This window comes from Antechinus flavipes, chromosome 3 (assembly GCF_016432865.1).
Source record: "Antechinus flavipes isolate AdamAnt ecotype Samford, QLD, Australia chromosome 3, AdamAnt_v2, whole genome shotgun sequence".
Lineage (NCBI taxonomy): Eukaryota > Metazoa > Chordata > Mammalia > Dasyuromorphia > Dasyuridae > Antechinus > Antechinus flavipes.
Window position 1 is genome coordinate 330,613,976 of NC_067400.1, and position 22,396 is coordinate 330,636,371.

Genomic DNA, 22,396 nt, shown 5'->3' on the forward strand with positions numbered 1-22,396 from the left:
ATATATACAGAGTAGAAGGAGGGTAATCTCAGAAAGAAGGCACTACTAGGGGTTGGAGGTAATGAAAAAAGTCTTTCTGCAGAGAGTGGGATTTAAATCAACTACTGATGGAAACTAGAAAGCTAAGAGGTGAGTGGACATGTTGCAGGAGAATATTGCAGGCCTGTGCTACCACCAGAGCAAAGAGAGAAGAGTTGGGAAACAGAGTATCATATTCAAGCAAGCATACTTAAAAAGAGAATATGGGTCTTTCAATAACTGTAATTACCATTTCTAATACCACCAAATTTAACTAAAATAAATTCTGTGGCTAGTATAAGCTCTATTTAATATCATTTGTAACCCATGTACTTATTTCATATCTAACTAGCATATCTAATAAGAAATTGTGTAGCTGCATTAGTAAATAGATAAATAATGCTAAGTAATAAAGCAAAACTAAAATAACACAATAAATGTATTTAAGTAAAATATAATTACTTTATATTTTTCTTAAGTGCTTTCTCCAGTTTCTTCACTTGTTGTTTATAAATTCTTAATTCATGTGATGAGGGCCTATTGAAAATAAATTGTTAAATATATTTAATTTTGCTAAGATAACTTAAAAGATCGCACCTAATAAAATATTTCCTAAATGCAACAGCTTAGATATTAGCACAAATAATTTATAACAAAAATAAATTTACATTTATTCAAGATAGCATATCATGCTGATGTTCAGAAATGATCCAGAACAAAGATAAGAAGTCGTACCATGTAAATATTAGTAGCATCACAGCTGATGGGAATATATCTCAAATATCATCTATCCAGTATCCATACTTTATCTCATTCATTTCTCCACATTTCCCACAATCAATCAATATGTAGTTATTAAATGACCTGGCCGTGCCAGGCTCTGTGATAAGCACTAGAGATACAAGTACAAAGGTATACCTAATTCTCTCTCTTTCTCCTCTTTGAATTCTGACTTTTTTAATTTGGATGTCTTTGTTCTTATTTTCCCTTTCCTAAATATGAACTCTTATTTCCCTGAGACACACCAGGAGGAACTAGGATTAAGATGACAGAAGAGGGAACATTCAAAGATTCCAAATTTGATCAATTACACTTTTCTCACCTGTTTTCTAAATCTTTGCGGAGATTCTGATTTTCACATGAAAGTTTATCATTCTTGGCTTTAATGTCTCTAAGTTGATTCTGGAATGACTATAATACATATCACAGAAACAATAAATCTGTAAATTATTACCTAACATTTAAAATTAATTTTCATTAGTCATGGAGTCCTCATACCATAAGAAGTTTTTTATAATGTGGTGTACCATCCAGATCTATAGAGTTTCCTTTTCCTCCTTCTTCAATATCTGTATCTTCTTTATAGTGCCTATAAAACAAAAGACATGCCTCTTCTGAAAATTCTTATGTAGCAAGATATGAATAGTTACATATCTTAAATATAAATTAACATAAAATTTTTGTAAAAAGTTATTGTCTGCTACTCTTTAGTAGTAAAATTGCCTTCTAATGGAGAGTTGGTAGATTGTTATTTTTTTGCATTCTCTTAATTCACTAAGATAGTCAGCCAAATTCTTCTGACCAATAGCATCCTCAAACTAAAGAGCTAAAGCTTGATCCACAATAAAAAATCAACTTAAATATCTGATAACATATTCTCAGGTCTCAGGTCTCAAGATCCTCATAGCAATATTTTGTCAATTAAGATACATGCCAAGTAGTAATGTAGTAAGACATCAATTTCTTCAAATATATGCCTTCTAAATGTAATCTTCCGTTTAGCTTTGCCAAAATCTTTATAAGTTCTCACAGAACCAGATTTTGATTCTAAGCAGAAGCTATGTCCTTTTGCTTCCAATATGATGTTCTTACAGTTCAATCTTCCTCTACATTTTGCCTTTTTCCTCTACTGACATAGAAAGCACAGTAGGTACAACAACAATATTAGCACTTGTAACATTATAAGTTACAATAAATCAGAGAAATTCTGCTTTAACTTCAACAAGGTTGATTATCTAATTTTTATTTATTCTATGTCTATGCTATCTTAGAATAAATTCATCCTAAGATAACAGATATCCTATTTCCATGTCATTTTTTCAATAATCTAACTGGTTTCCCTAATTACTATTTCTCCCAAAACCCTATCTATTACTATCAGATAGTTCTGATACTTTAACAGATCCATGATCATCATCAGTGTGAGTGTACCATCCATTGGTGAAAGTATTACAATACTTCCATACTTTCTGATTCTGTGCAATTTTGTCTATGTCTTTCTATAAACTTCCTACAGAGAATCAATCTAATGTACCAGAAAACTTCCTCTGGTTAAATCTTTTTGTTATTGTTGTTATTTAATTGTTTCAATCGGTTGTGACTCTGTGATCCCATTTGGAGTTTTCTTGGCAAAGATAATGGAGTGGTTTTCCATTTCCTTCTCTTAACTAATTTTTGCAGATGAGGAAATATTGCCCAGGATCACACAGCTAGCAATTATCTGAGGCTGGAGCTCAGATCTTCCTGACTCCAGGCCTGACACTCTATCCAATTTGTCATCTAAATCTGAGATTGATCAACTCCTTTTATATTCACATTTTCTTCATGATGACTCATGATACATCTCATAGACAAGATGTATTTTTATGTCAACTGTGTGTTTTTCTTCTATTACTCTTTAGGTCAACTGATATCATGATTCTTCTGGGATTGCGAGATTTCATAATTCAGAAGTTATATGATATGACTGAGAGAATATTGTTGTTTAAAAGAAGAGCTTTTGCTGGAGATCACATAAAGCACTGTATTTTCCCAACTGCAATCTAGCCCAATTTGCTTTTCCTATTCAATTCTCAGTCCAGTTCATTATCTGCCCAACACACACACACACACACACACACACACACACACACGGTCTTCCTAAAATTTTTTCTCATATTACTTATTCAGTTGTTTTCAGTCATATCAACTCTTCATGATTCCATGGAGTTTCCTGGGCAAAGACACTCAAGTAATTTGCCATTTCGTTTTCCAGCTCAATTTACAAATGAAGGAACTGAGGCAACTGGGAGTAAGTAACTGCCCAAGTGCCTAGGGTCACACTGTTAATGTCTGAAGCCAAATTTGAAATGAGGGAAATGAGTCTTTCTGACTCTAGACATAGCAGTTTGCCCAATGTTACTATATAAGAGTTTCTGACAATCAAGGTCTTAACCTCAAACTATATTTCTTGTCATCTCCCAGATCTTTCCTTTATTCCATTTTATGTGGTTTATTCCCTGCCTTTTGCTCTCTCATTCCATGCCCTGTCCTTTTGTGCTTATGACTATATTGTTCAAAGCCAATCTCTTCCAATGCATTTCCTCTCCAACTCTTTTTCCACACTTCAAATCCTTATAAAACCTCTGTTGGCAATGAGATGATTCAGGCCAATTCCAATGGACTTGTGATGGAAACAGCCATCTGCACCCAGAGAGAGGACTGTAGGGACTAAATGTAAATCACAACATACTATTTTCACCTTTTTTATTATTGTTTGCTTTTTTTCTCTCTTAGTTTTCCTCTTTTTGATCTGATTTTTCTTGTACAGTATGGTAATTGTGGAAATGTGGTTAGAAGAATTGCAAATTTAACCTATATTAGATTATTTGCTGTTTAGAGGAGAGGGAAAATGGGAAGAAGGGAGAAAAATATATACACAAAGTTTTGCAAGAATAAATACTGACAACTATCTTTGGATGCAGCTAGATGGCACAGTGGCCCTAGAGTCAGGAGAACCTGAGTTTAAATCTGGTCTCAAACACTTAATACTAACTAGCTGTGTGACAATGGGCAAATCATTTAACCCCAATTGTCTAAACAAAAACCAAAAACTATTTCTATAAACATTTTGAAAATAAAAAGCTATTATTCTTTAAAAAAAAATTATTCTCAAATCAAAAAAAAAAAAAAACCTACCAAACAAACAAACAAAAACAACAACAAAAAAAAGATCCTCCACTGGCTACCCCAATATAGAATAATATTTCCCTCTGAATTTACTGGCTATGTCATTCAATTAACTATTTTGTGATGTTTTTTCCATTGTTTTTTAATTGTCTTTTAAATTTTGCATTGTTATTGTTTGGTTAAACATTTTTCACAGGTTTCTGTCTTGTTTCCCTAAGTAGATTCTAATTTCCATAAGAATCTTATACTTCTTTATATCCATTGTCATCTTGTACATCACTATATACATACTGTTCAATTTGAGATGAAAATCTAAACTAAATGCAAATGAAGATATATGCTACAACATGACTTCAGAAGTGACATCGTTTTTTTGGTTAAACGCTATAAGTTATGACCATTCTTACAGTTTTCCAAGTACTCAAAAAGTTTTCAACTGAAAACTCTGCCACTGGACAATTCAAACAAATCACAAATTGTAATGCTAATAACTGTAATATTTATAAAAAGCAGAAAATTATATCTATGGGTATGTAATGCTTATAAAGTATATTGATGTCCTCACATTATAAATACTTTATAGCCTAGCTTCTTAAACTGTGGTCCAAGACTCCATATAGGTCACATTAAAAATTTCTCAAGCCAAAAGGAGTTGCTAGTGGAAAAAGTTTAAGAAGCCCTGCTTTATATTAGCCTCCAAACAGACATATCCATCTCCTTATATTATTTTTGCCTTGGATATGCTTTAGTTGGCAAAAACATCTATTCTCTGGGCTCATTCATTAATCAGAGATAACAATTCTGTTCATATCTGCAAACCTGATTTTTCATTTTCACTTTTGAGTTTTATCTTTATACGATACCTATATCCTTATTAGGCATTTTGTTAAATACTCAGTTTAGTCCTATACATTAAGCACTGAATAAATAGATAGATAGATGCAACTGTGATTAAGTCCAACAAAAAAGAATACTATATCATTTTTACTATTAGCAATACACTAGCAATTTACCATGTAAACATAACTTAACATTACTGCATAAGGTCACTCTAAGAGTATCTTCAAGAATCTTATTTGTGTCAAATGTTGATCAATTTCCAAAACAAAATTTCAAAAAGACACCATAAACATTAAGCAACCATTTAATACCTAATCATTTTTTCTTAAAATTGGATTTAATTCTACCTTAGTTCCTTTTGAATTTTTCTAATTTTGGATTCATAATAATCAATCAGGATAAGCAACCTGGAAAAAATAAAATACAAAGTTTTCCCAAATGCTCTATGATTTTTGGTATATGATTTCAAAATTCAGTAATAATTCTGTTAACAAAAGAGCACAACAGGTTGTTCTATTTCATGCATTATTGCCAGAGCAATGTTATTAAATGACAATTTGTGGTTTATATATTAAAACCAAGAAAGAATTTTAAAACAACCAGAAGCCCTTTTTAGCTTAGAATCAGTCATGTTAACCTAAATCTTGAAGAAATTATGCCCATCACTTTTCATTTCTTGATTATTAACGTAATTTCTAGTGTCATTTTCTCTACTGTTGAAGACATCAAATAGCATAATACTTCAGATATAGATTTTAGCTAAAATAAGCTCAGGAAAGTCATTTGCCTTGTTTTTTTCCTTTTACAAAAGGTAAGCCCTTCTCAACTGTTCTAAAAATTTACCAGAGTTTTGTTAGCACAACATTCCCAGTAAAGATTTTAAGAGGTTTAGATAAATTGTCAAATAAACTTTCCCTTGCCAATTTGTTAAAATACTTTAACAAACTCATAAATTTTATATTATATAATTGTATATATAATTACATTATATTATATATATTATATTATATCATTTCCATTTAAAATGACTAATCTTTCTAAATGCATTAAGAAAAGATACATTAAAGATACATTAGTGTCTGATACATTGTTGGTGGAATTGTGAACACATCCAGCCATTCTGGAGAGCAATTTGGAACTATGCTCAAAAAGTTATCAAACTGTGCGTACCCTTTGATCCAGCAGTGTTTCTACTGGACTTATACCCCAAATAGATACTAAAGAAAGGAAAGGAACCTGTATGTGCCAAAATGTTTGTGGCAGCCCTGTTTGTAGTGGCTAGAAGCTGGAAAATGAAAGGATGCCCATCAATTGGAGAATGATTGAGTAAATTGTGGTATATGAATGTTATGGAATATTATTGTTCTGTAAGGAATGACCAGCAGGATGAATACAGAGAGGACTGGCGAGACTTACATGAACTGATGCTAAGTGAAACGAGCAGAACCAGGAGATCATTATATACCTCAATAATGATACTGTTTGAGGATGTATTCTGATGGAAGTGGATCTCTTCGATAAAGAGAGCTTTAATTGATCAAAGATGGACAGAAGCAGCTACACCCAAAGAAAGAACACTGGGAAATGAATATAAACTGCTTGCATTTTTGTTTTTCTTCCCGTGTTATTTATAACTTCTGAATTCAATTCTCCCTGTGCAACAAGAAAACTATTCGGTTCTGCACACATATATTGTATCTAGGATATACTGTAACCTATTCAACATGTATAGGACTGCTTGCCATCTAGGGGAGGGGGTGGAGAGAGGGAGGGGAAAAATCAGAACAGAAACGAGTGCAAGGGATAATGTTGTAAAAAATTACCCTGGCATAGGTTCTGTCAATAAAAAGTTATTAAAAAAAAAAAAGAGAGAGAGAGAGAGAGAGAGAGAAAAACTTCTGATCAAAGCAGGAAATTTAATCCTCAATTCAGTTTCATTTATTACAATTTAAGGACTACAAAACTGCTGGCTAGATGCCTCACACTCACATATCCAGTTAAGGTCAAGCATTAAAAATTATATCAGAGAAGAAAAGGTTCTTAACGAAACTTTTTTCCAAATGCAATACAGAGCAGATTAGGAGAGGGTAAAAGGTAAGGGCAGAAGGGGAAAGCTGTGACCAGTAAGAATTCACTGCACATCTGGCTGCCAGAATGGAGATGTGAGGCCTTCTCCAAGCAAAGAAAAGATGGCATCAAAAGAGCAGACCTTAAGAAAGTGAAACAATGAAGAGTTCCCCAAAACTTAGGTACCCTCTCTCACTTTCTTCCTTTCTTGGTCTTATTGTCCTCTCCTTTAATCTCTTAGTGTTCCTTTATTTTTACTCATTTTTTTTTCTTTCCTTTAATTTCATTCTCCCAATATTATTTCATCTTGCTACTACCATTTTTGTTGTTTCTTTTGCTGAACAAAAAGTATTTCCTGTTATTATTTTAAAAGAAAGATGAGCTGAATATTTTATATTAAACTCTATCTTTAAAAAAGAGAATTTTCATTTCAAGTTTCATTTACAAGTAGTTTTGGCCTGATTTTTTTTCCAGTGAGCCATGAAAGAGAAACTTCACTACTGTTCAAAAACCAGGCAAACCAAAACTAATAGCTATCTGAAATCAAAATTTTAAAATCAAAATAGACCAAAATTCAAATTAAAGTGAATTTTAAAAACCATATTAAATGGTATTATGTATTAATTTAACTAGGAAACCTTACTGTTTATCCACAACAGTCTGTGTTGCTTGTTTGCAAAGCCGATTAAAAACTCTTTTCTGAGAGGCAACACGAAGTTCTTCCTCTTTCTGTAATTTGTTAATTTCCTTCTGCAAACAAGAAAGAGTTTTTTGCTGCTCCATCCATTTTTGTTCACATTGATGGTACTTTGCCTGTAGAATAAAATAAAACCACTAATTATGGCATGTAGGTGACATGGTATTTGCAGACTGATGTTTTCCAAGAGATAATTTCCACAATTAATACCCATCTTCTCTGAAAATTCCTGTTGCTAACATAAATATCACCCCTACTCTTCAGCCACTTCAGTGCCTAAACCACAAAATAGTCAATTATACATTCTTGTCAAAAATGATTTTTTTTGTTTAAGATATAAAGTAACAATGATAACAAGAAAAGACATGAAATACTTTACCAGAAAGAAGACCAGAGAATAGGGATGGGGAGTAAAGGGAGGATGCTTGGACAGAATTGTAAAGAAGGCCAAAAACTGAATTGGGGAAAATTTAAGGAAAAGCTGAAGAAACATGAGTTGATCTGAAGTAAGCAGAAAAAGGCTGAGTTTCAAAAATGGTTTAATATGAAAAAGAAATACTGAAAAGAAGCTGAAGAAGAGAAAGACTTAATAAGGGGACTGATAAAACAGGGAAATTAACAAAAACTGGCAAGAAAAGAGGAAAGTAAGTTGTCATACTGCTGGGTACTTCTAAAGAGCATGCAAAATGTTAATAAGAAGAATTATAATCATCCACAAGAAATTTAAAAGCAAAGAGTAATATCAGATCCATTACATTTAGACAGAAGGAGAAATTTTACAGTGTCTTGTAACGAGTGTACAATGTCTATATTTCTGACATGGCCAGTAAGACAGGGCAATCATTACTCTACAACCAAATTAGATTTTTTAAAGACATATAGAAGATGGAAGTAAGAACAGATAATAGATTATAAATATAAACTATGAAATACTACTATAAAAATAATGACAATAGGAGTGCTAAAGCTCAGAATGAATTAAAGACAACAAAAAGAATTTTTTAAAAGCTATAATAGGGAAAAGAGAAGGTAACCACTGCTTGGGATAGAAGGGGCAACAATAACTAATCAGAAAGGTTCTGCAGAATTGCTCAATTCTTCTTTTATTTCTGCTTTCTTTGCCAAAGATATCTTTGGACTAGAAAGAACAGAAATGGCTAATTGGGATTTTAAAAAAAACACGCTGGGCAAATATATATGAAAAAACTCTATAGGACATCACAATTCTTTTATGAAATGATAATGATGAGAGCAATTGTATATTAAGGCAAATAAAATATCCAGCCTTTTCAAAAATGGGATATAATATGTAACTGACTAAATGAAGCCAATGTGAAAAAATAAAATAGGTAAGTCAAAAGCAGTTACTTCAATTTCATCTCAATGCCAAAGAAAAACACAGTTGAGTACCTCTCTTTTTAAAAAAAATCCTTTTTCATTCAAAAGAACACCAGCCTTTTAACCTACATATGTTTAAAAATTTGTAGTAATGAAAATGACCAAAATTCTATTTTCTATATAGATCAACTTTGTAAATATTATTAGAATTTATTTTTAAAATTCATTGTCTTACCTAAATTTTGGAAGTATATGCATTTATTCTGAGACAACTTTAGTATTTATTTCATTTCCTAAAAGAAGACCCTAATTTCCCACTTTGAGGGGAGGGAAGAGATCTATCACTATGAGAACTGGTTTTGCATGACTACATATTATAAATCTTTAGTTTAGTTTTTTTTTTAAATTTTTTTCCACTGACAGGGAAGGTAGGAGGGAGCGGGAAAAAATGCTTAAGTGGCTATAAAAGTTAGTGTATTATTAACCATGAAGCTCTACTTCATGTACCAAAATCCTTAACTGATGTAAATTTTAAATTTTTGCCATGGAAAAACCTCTTAAAAGATGAGTAAGAGAAACAGCATAGGATAGAAAATAGAAAGCTGGCCCTTGAGCCAGGGTGTGAGATAAAAATCCCATCTGACATAAACTGGCTATATGACACTGAATCAAGTCTTTTATTAACTTCTCAGTGACCTAAGAATCCCTCCAAAATTTTAAGTTGTAGGGAAGGTGCAAACATGATCAGTGGAAAGAATATCTTCATCTACAAGTTGTCTATATTAAAGAAATCATAATATAGTCTGCATAGTAAACACATGTAATCTTTTGTAAAGATTCCTTAAGTCTCCTCCCTACATTATTCCTCTTGAATAATATATTTTCATTCAATATATCAAGAACTTAGTAAGCACTTACTCCGTGGTAAACAATGGAAACCTAAAGACAAAAAGCAAAGTCCTCAAGGAGGTTATACTAAGGATAAGATTTCAATAAATATTTGTTGAATTAAATGATATTCACTTTTTTATTTTTATCATGTTAATAAATATCAAAGTTAAATGGGAACTTTTTGCTAGTTGATCTTTTTTAAGAAGCTTACATCCTTAATTCTAAACCGATCATTATTGCTAATACATAAATTACAACAAAATGTCTAACATATTTATAAATCACTTTCTATTTGAAATATTATGGAAATACATATAGTGCTCATACCTGTGTAGCCTTTTGATCTTTTTGAAACTCTTCTACTTGATTCTGTTGCTGTGATACCATGACTACAGATTCTTCTTCAAGTTCAATGATTTTGGATTTCACACTATCCACAATTTGTTCTAAGTCATTAGCTCGTTTTACTTCCTGCAAAGTTTGGATTTGTTCTTGCTGCAGTTCATCTCTGATTTAATAAATACACAATTCCTTCTCTTGGTTATAACATCAATCCATGTCAAAGATATAAGGTGAATTTTTTCAATTTTAGATTCAATAGTTTTTTCCAAACTTTTAAGTCACTCTTAACATTTTGCCTGACATCATAAGCTAACAATGGTAGAAAAAGTTTCCTTTAACATGCAAATATTTTAAGGCCATAGAAGAAGCCTGATCTGTCAAAATCATAAAAGATAAAATAGAGTATTTTATTTTTTTTAAGTATGCTTATAAAAATATGTATTTATAGTCATAAAAATTCAGAGCAATTCAAAGTACAGTTTTGTTTTTTCCACTCGACAATAAATCTTACCTAAGCTGTTGATTTGCTTCAATGAGCTGATGGATCATATTCTGATTCCTTGCACTGTCATCCACCAACCTTTTTAAAGTCTGTCTAATCCTCTGTGATGACTGTTTGTCAAAAATGATTAAATCTGGAATCACACAAAATGTAAGTAACTTTAACTTGGAAAAAAAATAAAATATAGATATGTATACAATATGAATAATATTTATAGTGTCATATTTTATATTGCTGTATATGTATATATACCATATTCTGTTTTACTCTGTTATAACATATTACTGTATTTTATAGCTAATAATGTATTTTTTACTTAATATATATATAATTTGGAAAAGTGACCCTTTTTTTAAACTTCAGAAACAAAGAGTAAAGTTTGATTACCGCCTGGGTTTTTTTCATGTGTCTTTTTGGCAAAAAACACTGGTTTTAAGCCATTCTTCGTTAACAGTGCATTAATGCTTTCCCATTCTGTTGCTTCTTGCTACACAGAAAAAGAGGAAGAAAATCACTGACAAGTTCTAAAATAAAATTTACTGTTTATTAGACTATAAATTGCTTTCTGCCTTTAGGGTATTGAAATTTTTGCTCTAAGTTTTGAAGAAAAAGAATAAGCAAGCTAATTAACTTTCTTAAAAAGATAAAAACTCAATGTTACTATAAAGATTTTTAAAATTCTTTACATTGAATCTAAATTCCGGAGTCAATTAATTTTATCTCTAAACAAAAAATGTCCTGGAAGATCATCTTTATTTTAGAATCTATATTTAGAATAATATTATTTCAATGTCACAAAAATTACATTGTTTTCTTTACAAGTCAAGTTAAATAGCATGAAACACCTTTAAATATATGTTTGTTATGTATATATACATACATATATATTTTGTGTGTGTACACATACATACACATATATCTTTCAATTCAATAGGCATTCTAGCTATTGGAAAAAACAATACTAACTTATCAACTAAATTCCCAGTTAGCATTATATTAAAATGGAGTCTAAAAGCAAGGAAATTCAAATATATATAATAATAATCTAGGAAAGGCAGGCGATCTACATCATAGATACCACTATGACAACACTTAAAGCATCATTCTTCTCATCTGTAAGATGAAGAGATGGCCTAAGTATGAAGTAGCCTTCAAATTCTAAATTTTATAATTCTATAATGCTATTAGTAGCATTTTGTTATTTCTGTATTCAATATCTCCTTTTCGCTTTATCATTTTTTATTATATGTTTTATTCTTTTCTAGCTTTCCTTTCACCTTTTCTTCTTTATGCTGTAGGCCTAGGAGGTAAGCCTAAAAAAAACTATATAACCTCACTGAGATGCTATTTAAATTCAAGCGTCTCTTTCTCTATTGTAATACTTATTGTGATTGTTCAACAAATAATAATGTTAATATAATTCAATTTGATGCCTTCAATAGATATTTACAAATGTCTACTGAATTTATAAATACCTACTATGTGCTAAGCACTAGGGATATAAAAAAAGGCAAAAGACAGTCCCCATCCTCAAGGAATTTACAGTCTAATGGGGGAAACAACATGCAAACAGATATAAAGGATATACAAAGTAAGCAGGAAATAATTAAAAGAAGGAAAGAACTAGAAATAAAAGAAATTAGGGAAGGTGCCCTGTAGAAAGAAGGATTCAGTTTGGAACATAAAGGAAGCCATTATATTTGTATATTTTAAATGAATATGAGCCTAGACTGGAGTCTCAACCCCCTAGTGCTAGCCAGAACGAAGTAAACATTTCAGGTATGGCTTATCACATGAAGGTGCCATGTTTCCTACCATGTTGAGATGAGGCAACAGGATGATGATCCTTGGAAATTTATTGAACCAAATCCCTGGCTGAAAGTGTTCAGGTACAGCCTCCTTGTGTTTAGAGATTGAACACTCATACCAATACCACTCACCAGAAAAAGCAATAAAATATGAATCCAAGTCTATATGGTATGACTAACAAATTCAAATTCCCTGTTTCTCTTCAGTTACATGGTGCTTCAGAGTCATGATCTGCTGAGAAAAAATTGCCAATCTCTTCTACCTTTCCCCTAACTTTAATTCTTAACTTAGTCTTATCCCTCAGCAATTCCTTTCCTCCTCTCCACTCTCTTGTAATGTGTATGAATGAATGAATGAAGCATGCTACCCACCATCTAACAGAGTAGTAATAGACTTAGGGTACAAAATAAAACATTCATTTTTTGATATAGCCAGTGATGAAATTTGTTTTGCAAGACTATGTTTATTAAATAGGTTTTACTTAGTGGGAAAGAAAATAGATTTCTATCAATCAAAAAATGAAATAATAGCAAAAAAATGCTCATTCTTTAAAAAACCATAACAACCTTGCCAACTCTCAAGTTTCTCTTTTTTATCCTTTCTTTCACTACCATAACCTTAGAAAGTCTTCACATTCACTATATCTTCACATTTCTTAGTACTTGTTACTTCTCATTTCTTTTAAATAAATTTATCTTGCTTCTTACACAAGTCACTTCTTACTACACAAGGTATTCTAATATTCTTAGTGCAGTTTGAAGCTATGAAAAGCTCAAAATACAGAAAAATCATTTGACAATTTATCTAAATTTCTTTTATTCTTATGTAATTTTGTGAATTTTTAAAAATAAATTTTAATGTAATCTTGTGAATTTTTAAAAATAAATTTTAATGTTAATTTAATTTTCTGGATGATATTTTCAAACTGATGAAATTTTTTCTTATGAGGTCACATCAAAACTGTTGTACAATATCTAACATATATAAAACTGCTTGCCATCTAGGGGAGGGGGTGGAGGGAGGGAGGGGAAAAATCGGAACAGAAATGAGTGCAAGGGATAATGTAAAAAAATTACCCTGGCATGGATTCTGTCAATATTAAGTAATTATTAAATAAAAATTTTAAAAATTAAAAAAAAAAAACAAACTTGTGCAGGCAGCAAAATCACAATCTTTGAATAATTTTAATGTTAGTATTTTAAATGTATCCTTTCAGTAACTGAGCAAGCAGCTGATTTGCAAAGTTCAAAAATCAACTACAGTGATATATATTAAGAGACAGTTGTTACAATGAATTCTAATAACAAACATATCAATATTCCAATTGATCTTTTATTTATAGCAGCTCTTTTTGAGGTGACAAAGAACTAGAAATGGAGGGGATATCCATTAACTTGGGAAAGAATGAACAAATTATAGCATATGATTGTGACAGAACTCTATTATGCTATAAGAAATGATAAGAGGGATGGTTTCAGGAAAAAACCCTAGAAAGATTTATATGGCTGATGCAAAATGAAGTAAATAGAACAAAGAGATCCTTGTTTATAATAACAATATTGTAGCAATGATCAACTGTGAAAACTTAGCTATTCTGAAGAATACAATTATCAAAGACAACTCCAAAAGACTCATAATGAAAAAATGCTATCCAACTTCAAAGAAGTAATAAGTGCTTGAGTGCTAAGTATAATTCTTATATTTTCTTGATTTTTCTTGATTTTCTTTTTTACAACAAAGATAACATGGAAATATATTTTCCATGATTTCGCATGCATAATTGATAAACTGCTCTCTCAGGGAGCAGGAAAAAGAAATAGGAATTTTGGACTCAAAACTAAGTTAAAAATAAACTTTAATTTACATATTTAATAAATTGATATTAAATTCTGGTGGACCTTTTAAGTTTATTTTTGTTAAGTTTGTTGTACTTTGCTACTGAGGTTATTCAAATTTTAAACTGCACTAATGCTTTTGGGACATCTTGTGCTCTCTTTCTATTGAACTTTCTTTATCTTAATCCTACTGAATCATCTTATACACAACAAAAACAGTTAAGCAAATCAGCTGACAAAACATCATACCTAACATTTGTATCATTCCATACCCCTAATTTCTCACCTCTCTAACAAGAAGAATAAAGATGATTTCATCATTTGTTCTCCAAAACCAAAAATGATCGATGTAATTAATCTGACTTAATTGCCTTTTAATGTTGTTTTCATTGACATCTCTATAGCTACTATATTTAATAAAAATCCTCTACAATCCGACTCCAACCACTATTCCTAATTTTATTTAATACTAGTACTCCTTTGATGAATTCCATTACACTTATAACTGCTCCCTGAACTCAACTGCTCTCCTGCTTCTTCTGACTTTGCTCTACAACAGTGCACAAATTTTCCTACATATCAATAAAATGTAAAATTGTGAAGGTCCAGAACTCCATGAATTCCTGGCTTTGTATCCCCAGTATCTAGTACAATAACTAGTCCATATTAGGTACTTCATAAATGAGTAATGAATATGAAGAGTTCAGAGGATTACCTAAGTTATCATTTCTTATGTTATAATAGTATTCCAAAACATTCATGTACTACAATTTACTCAATCATTTTCCAAATGATGGATTGTTTCTAATTCTAATTTCTAATTAGACTTGTTTCTAATTCAACCACCAAAAAAATCCCTGATGAAATAATCTTCCTGAGGCATGTTTTTTACCATGTCACTCTCCTGCTTAATAACTTTCATTGACTCCCTACTGCTTCCAGAAGTAATGCCTTAGTCTTTAAGACTACCCACAATTTGGTTGCAGCCTACTTTTTCAGTCTTACTTCATACAACTATCCTGCACTAAGAGTTAATCTCCACACTTAATATTTCTATCTACTGCACAATTCTTCCATGCCTAGAATTCACTCCTTCTTTCCCATCTCAGAATCCTTATCTTCCTTCAAGCAGTGCTATCTCCTCTGTAAGCATTCCCTAATCTCCCCAGTTATGTGTTTCCTCCTTTAAGTTAGCTGATATTGCACTTATTTGCTTCAATGATGTTATATTTACAGAACTCCTTCAGGGCAAGAACTATTTTGTTTTTGTCATTGTATTCCCAAAGTCTAGCAAAGTACTTTGCAAATAGTAGGCATTTGATGAATATTTATAAAATGTTTTGCTGAGAACAACAAAAAAAATTTTAAATAGAGTCTATATAAGGAACCTATATAAAAATAACTTCAAAATGATGTAGTCTGGATTTAGGAAGGAAATAAATAATAGAGGACTATCTTTTACTCATACAACTATAGCAAAAATGTCAACACTTCCCAAGCCAACTCACAAGTGTTTTAAAAGTAAAAAGTTTTATAGTTTCTTAAAATATTTAAATACCTGACTTCTTTTCATAAGTATGTCTAATAATTCAATTGATGTAGGGGACGTCAATGGAATGACTGACTCTGTGTGATCACATGAAGTAGGCAAAAAAAAATCTTGATTGACCTGTGTAAGAAAATATACACATAAAAGTTTAAAATCAGTTATGTTCTGAAGATCTTATTCTTCCTAAATAAGAGCAAGATATTCTCTCCTGACTCCATAATTTGTCCTATTTTTCTAAATTATTCTTTTTACATGCTATTATAATTTGTTCTATAAATGAAGCAAGTGACTTAACCTATATCTGCTTCTTCATCTATAAAATGGGGATTAATTGTTAACACCTATCTCCTAGAACTGTTGTGGATATAAATGAGATAATGTGTGAAGTGTTTCGCTTAAATAGTGCTACATAAATGTTATTATTTTTAAATAAACCATTAACCAGAGATAATTCAGAAATATTTTTAAATTTTATTTAAAAAAACAGAATAAAACCAAAAACTCAATTATATTTTATTGCAATATAAATCACAAAATAATTAAAGCATAGTATAACTAGCCTAACACACATTGATAATAGCTTTAGAAACTTTAAAAAGAAATACATTTAAAGAATTGGAAAATGAGTAGATGCCCATCAATTGGAGAATGGCTGAACAAGTTGTGGTAGATGAAGATAATGGAATATTATTATTCTATAAAAATGATGAACAAGCTGATCTTAAAAAGGCCTGGAAAGATTCACATGAACTGATGATGAGCAAAACAAACAGAACCAGGAACACATTGTACACAATAACATCAATGAAATACTTAGTTCTTTTCAGTGGTTCAATGATTCAAAGCAATCCCACAGACTTTGGACAGAAAATGTCATGTGCATCCAGAAAAAGAACTAAGGAGACTGAATGTAAATCAACATATGCCATGTTTACGTGTTTTATATCTCTCCCTTAGTATTTCTCTTTTGCTCTGATTTTTCTCTCTCGACATGATTCATAAAACAATGTGTATTAAAAAAAAAAAAAAGAAAGAAAGAAAAGAAATATACCTGACCCGAAGTCATATTCCAATCTAATAATTTATTAGAATCCTGGTTATCATTTGATGCCATTTTCCATACAGCCAAATATAGCAGAAGCTATCAATGAAGAACTCCGACAGTCCTGTATAACAAAAAATTTTTACATCTGTTGTTCTAAGACATTTGCTCTAGTCATCCAAAACTTACCATTAAGACTTAAATCAATGTGATTGTGTGGAGCATAATGTTAAATGCTGGAGAAAATACAAAGCAAACCACTAAACTCTTAGAATGCTCCTGTGCGCTACACCCAAAGAAAGAACATTGGGAAATTAATATAAACTGCTTGCATTTTTGTTTTTCTTCCCAGGTTATTTATACCTTCTGAATCCAATTCTCCCTGTGCAACAAGAGAACTGTTCGGTTCTGCACATATATATTGTATCTAGGATATACTGTAACCTATTTAACATGTAAAGGACTGCTTACCATCTGGGGGACGGGGTGGAGGGAGGGAGGGGAAAAATTGGAACAGAAGTGAGTGCAAGGGATAATGTTGTAAAAAATTACCCTGGCATGGGTTCTGTCAATAAAAAGTTATTTAAAAATAAAAAATTTAAAAAAAAAAAAAAGAATGCTCCTGCGCTATCCTGGGACTAGAGGAAACCATGTACCAAGAAAGTGAACCTGAAATAATTACCAGCACATTACCACTCCCTACCATCTGGCTTTTTAAGGTCATTTTCTCCCACCCTTCCTTCTCTGACTTTTTTTTCCCCCTCTGCCTTTCTGGCACACTTTGCCTGTTCTAGTATTTATCCATTCTGATTTGACCGAAAATATATACTTATATAATGTTCTGAAATAGAATACCATTTCCTACAAGACAAATCATCACAAAACATAAGAGTAAAATCATCTTTACTGGCCTGCCAAAAATAGAAAGTCTATCTCTCTTTCTCAGATTTTTTCTATAATCATTAATGGCTGACCAACTATCAAAGTAGTTACCAAACTCTTCACAGGAATTTAATTGCATTTTGAGCTACAGTAAAATTCATAGATAGTGATGTCATCAATAAACTTTCTTGCTTCCTTATCTCCATTTAAACTTCCATTTCAACTGAATGAAGGTTGAATGCTCTCCATGGCTGAAAGCTCTCTCTCCTCACTTGCACCTCGTGGAATTCTTCAGGTCAGCTCAAGTTCTACCTTCTTCAAGAGGTGTCTCCTTCCCTCCCCCTCCCCAACCCTCCCACCCTCATCCCAGTTATTAGTGTACTAGTGCATCCCCGAAAATCAATGTGTATTTACTGTAATATATCCTACGTATTCTGTGTTTAGATATCTGTGAATTTGTTATAATCTCTGTCACCTGTAAGGTCTCTGGGGGAAGGGCTATGTTATTTTATTGTTTGTATATTCAGTACATAGCACAGTAGTTAGCACACTGGAAATAATAAATGCTTGCTTATTCTGCCTATAGGTCCTTTCCCATGCTTTCAGCTTGTCAGTAATTCACAATGGTATCATATGTACTTTTATTAACTCCCTCAAATAATTGTTATAAAGATCAAATGAGATGACATTTATAAAAGTGTTTTTGTTAACTCTAAAGTGCTAAAAAATATAAACTATTTATTCCAACTTGAATAAGCTATTCCTTGTATATTCTAGTCTTGTGAAGAAGAATCAGGTTTTCACCTGACTTTAAATTTTCAAAAAATCACAAATACGATGATGAAATTTCACATTTTGGACCGATTTGTAATCCAACAAAATAAAAATTATTCAATGTCATAACAACAAACTGTCTACTCAAGTCATACTCTAAGGCCTGCCTTATTGTGGTAGTAGGCTTAGTAGGCTCTCAAAAGTAAACTCTAGAAGATCCTTCCGATTTGATTTAGCATATGCATATTATCTGATCTACCTTGTACATTCAAGGTCCTTTATTATTTGGTTCCAACCTGTTTCATGCTACTCCCTCTCCAATACATAACCCAGTTATTATTTTACTGCTTCCTATCTCCATGTATCACTAATGACTAAAATGGACTATTCACATCTAGACTGAAGCTCTTCACTTTCTTCAGGATTCAACTCAGATTAGACTTATTTGCTTAAAGCCCTTCCCTAACTCTCTGTTCCCACAATTAAGTGAAAGTGATAAAGTACTTTCCCTGCCCCTGTGTTTCTCTCACAATTCTAGAATATCACAATTACGACTATGCTTGTCCTTCCTCAGCACCCTCTAATCTCCATTAGATTTAAAAACTCTTGAAATATGAAAATTGTGTCCTAGATTTTTTTTTTTCCTCCCTAATACTTAAACACTATGCTTTGCAGTCAGTAGAGACTTGACTTTTTTGGTAGATGCAGAATGAGGCATATGTTTGGAAATACTGACAATTTGGAAGTGGAAATTCGTTTTCCTTGACCATTCATATTTGTTAGAAGTTTGTTTTCTTTATCAGGGGAAGGATGATGGAAATATTTGTAAATTGTAAAAAAACAAAATGCTTGTTGAATTACGAGGTAATGAGGATACAAATGATTGTCAAAACAGAGAAATATCCCTTCTTTGTAAATTTAAAGTATTCTACAGGGTGTTCCGTGTATGTGATAGTTTTATATATATATAAAATTTTATACACACACACACACATACACACACACACACATAGATTTATAGTCAGTTATATATAGATATAACTCTGAGACTTTTGTGACTCTATTCTTAGTTATTATACTGCTGGACTGTGACTATACATATATGGTTTCACCTAAAAGCTAACCTATCCCAAAGAGATTTTTTTAAAAAGGAAAAGAAACGTGTATGTGCAAAAATGTTTGTGGCACCCCTTTTTTTAGTGGTAAAGGAACTGGAAACTGAGTGGATGCCCACCAACTGGAGAATGGCTGAATAAATTGTGGTATATGAATATTATGGAATATTATTGTTCTGTAAGAAATGACCAGTAAGATGATTTCAGAAAGGCCTGGAGAGACCTACATGAACTGATGCAGAGTGAAATGAGCAGGGCCAGGAGATCATAATATACTTCAATAACAATACTATATGATGATCAATTCTGATGAGATGAACCAAATCAGTTCCAATGGAGCAGTAATGAATTGAACCAGCTATACTCCAGCGAAAAAACTCTGGGAGATGCCCAAGAATCATTACATAGAATTCCCAATCCCTATATTTTTGTCCGCCTGCATTTTTTATTTCCTTCACAGGCTAATTGTACACTATTTCAGAGACTGATCCTTTTTGTACAGCAAAATAACTGTTTGGACATGTATACTTATATTGTATTTAAGTTATATTTTAACATATTTAACACGGTCAACCTGCCAATCGGAGGGAAGAGATGGTGGGGAAGGAGGGTAAAAGTTGGCAATTGTCAATGCTGAAAAATTATCCATGCATATATCTTGTAAATAAAAAGCTATATAATAAATAAATAAAACGCTAACCTAGCTTGGTCAATCGAACACAGTCCCTCAACAGTAGAACAGCCACCAAGAGACAGAACTTTTCAGACACTAATATAATAAGGGAATTACAAAAGGGCATTGACGAGGGCCTGAAGAAATGATATTTGAAAATATCACGTCATAACTTTTAGTGCCCGAAGGACAGGTGAGAATTGCCTCGACCAAGGGACAAAGAACATCAAACGCTGGGCTGCCAGCCAAGAACATCACAAAAACAAAGGGGACGGGGACCTCCTCCCCCACCTCCCCTCACAAAGGAAATAAAAACCACCACCACCGGGGCTCGCGCTCCGGGGGTCCGCAGGGCGCTTCCATCCCAACACTTCTCACCAGAAGCGGAGGCGGCTTCTCACCCCTCCTCCGCCGCGCCTCTGAGAGCCGCGGGCTCTCTGACTCCCAGAGACCACCTTTTTACCTCTCTCATGAAAAAGAAAGCCCGCAGTGCCTCAGAAAAGTCCACGGACCGTAGGGGCTCCCGCCCTCTAGCCCGGCTACCTCTAACTGTCGGCGGTTCAGCGCGCAGCTGCCCAGGAGACCGACTCAGTGGAGCAAGGCTCAAGAAATCGATTACGAGCGAATAGATGGGCTCCCGCCACCTAACTCCATCAGTGCGTTCTGGTGCGATTTCTCCGCAAATCCCACCTCCTTGGCTCAGACCGCTGGCGGAGATCTAAGCCCCGTTCTCTCTTTTCTCTCATTCCTTCCTTCTCCAAAATAATTCATCCCCTTCCCTTTTACATTCGCTTCCCCCCAACGATAATCCCACCCCTTCTGAAATCTTTGCCTCGCTTGCAGCTTACGGGGCCTCTCTGTCCCTTGGGACCTGTCCTTGGAAGGAGGTCCTCAGTCCTCGCTTTGCCACCTGACTGTATCATCTTGGGCAAGTCCTTAACCTTTCTGAACCTCAGTTTACTCCTGTGTAAATGGGTTGGAATAGGTAACATCAAAATCTTCTCTTTTGGGGGGTGGAGGAAGGATTTCTTTTCTTGCTACAAGGAAACGAGAATGGGTGGAGTTTTCTGTCACTCAAGTAGTTTCAAGACTGAAATGTTGGAAGTCACTGGCACAGAGGCAGCAACTAAAGGCCAACTATGTATGTATGTTCAGTCGTTTTCAGTTGTGGCTGATTGAGTTTTGAGGTTTTTTTGGTAAAGATGCTGACGTGGTTCGCCATTTCTTTCTTCAATTCATTTTTTATTTTTATTTTTTAATAACTTTTTATTGATAAAACTCATGGCAGGGTAATTTTTTACATTATCCCTTGCATTCACTTCTGTTCCGATTTTTTCCCTCCCTCCCTCCACCCCCTCCCCCAGATGGCAAGCAGTCCTTTACCTGTTGAATAGGTTACAGTATATCCTGGATACAATACACGTGTGCAGAACCGAACAGATCTCTTGTTACACAGGGAGAATTGAATTTAGAAGGTATAAATAATCCGGGAAGAAAAACAAAAATGAAAGCAGTTTATATTCATCTCCCAGTGTAGCTGCTTCTGCCCATCTTTGATCAATTGAGACTGAATTAACTCTCTTTATCGAAGAGATCCACTTCCATCAGAATACATCCTCAAACAGTATCGTTGTTGAGATATATAATGATCTCCTGGTTCTGCTCATTTCACTTAGCATCAGTTCATGTAAGTCTCGCCAGTCCTCTCTGTATTCATCCTGCTGGTCATTTCTTACAGAACAATGATATTCCATAACGTTCGTATACCACAATTTACTCAACCATTCTCCAATTGATGGGCATCCATTCGATTTCCAGCTTCTAGCCACTACAAACAGGGCTGCCACAAACATTTTGGCACATACAGGTCCCTTTCCCATCTTTAGTATCTCTTTGGGGTATAAGCCCAGTAGAAACACTGCTGGATCAAAGGGTATGCAGTTTGATAACTTTTTGAGCATAGTTCCAAATTGCTCTCCAGAATGGCTGGATGTGTTCACAATTCCACCAACAATTCCCACATCCCTCCAATATTCCACATTATCTTTCCCTGTCACTCTAGCCAATCTGACAG

General features: G+C 33.1%; 1 protein-coding gene across 5 annotated transcripts in view; it reads right to left on the bottom strand.

Moving 5' to 3' along the window:
• Positions 1 to 20,925, bottom strand: part of CEP70 (centrosomal protein 70) — a 32,493-nt gene extending 11,568 nt beyond the window's left edge. Inside the window, exons 1-11 of one of the 5 annotated variants that reach the window (XM_051985627.1) lie at positions 20,786 to 20,925; positions 16,888 to 17,002; positions 15,846 to 15,956; positions 11,031 to 11,130; positions 10,653 to 10,776; positions 10,127 to 10,307; positions 7,517 to 7,686; positions 5,154 to 5,213; positions 1,297 to 1,387; positions 1,121 to 1,209; positions 481 to 555 (exon numbers count right to left, since the gene is read on the bottom strand). In XM_051985627.1, the coding sequence (XP_051841587.1) occupies positions 481 to 555; positions 1,121 to 1,209; positions 1,297 to 1,387; positions 5,154 to 5,213; positions 7,517 to 7,686; positions 10,127 to 10,307; positions 10,653 to 10,776; positions 11,031 to 11,130; positions 15,846 to 15,956; positions 16,888 to 16,950 (1,064 nt within the window). In that variant the 5' untranslated portion in view covers positions 16,951 to 17,002; positions 20,786 to 20,925. Of the gene's footprint in view, positions 1 to 480; positions 556 to 1,120; positions 1,210 to 1,296; positions 1,388 to 5,153; positions 5,214 to 7,516; positions 7,687 to 10,126; positions 10,516 to 10,652; positions 10,777 to 11,030; positions 11,131 to 15,845; positions 15,957 to 16,887; positions 18,060 to 20,700 lie in introns of those variants that run through there. The other 4 variants (XM_051985626.1, XM_051985629.1, XM_051985628.1 and 1 more) reach the window with 4 other exon arrangements.
• Between the last annotated feature and the right edge of the window lie 1,471 nt (positions 20,926 to 22,396).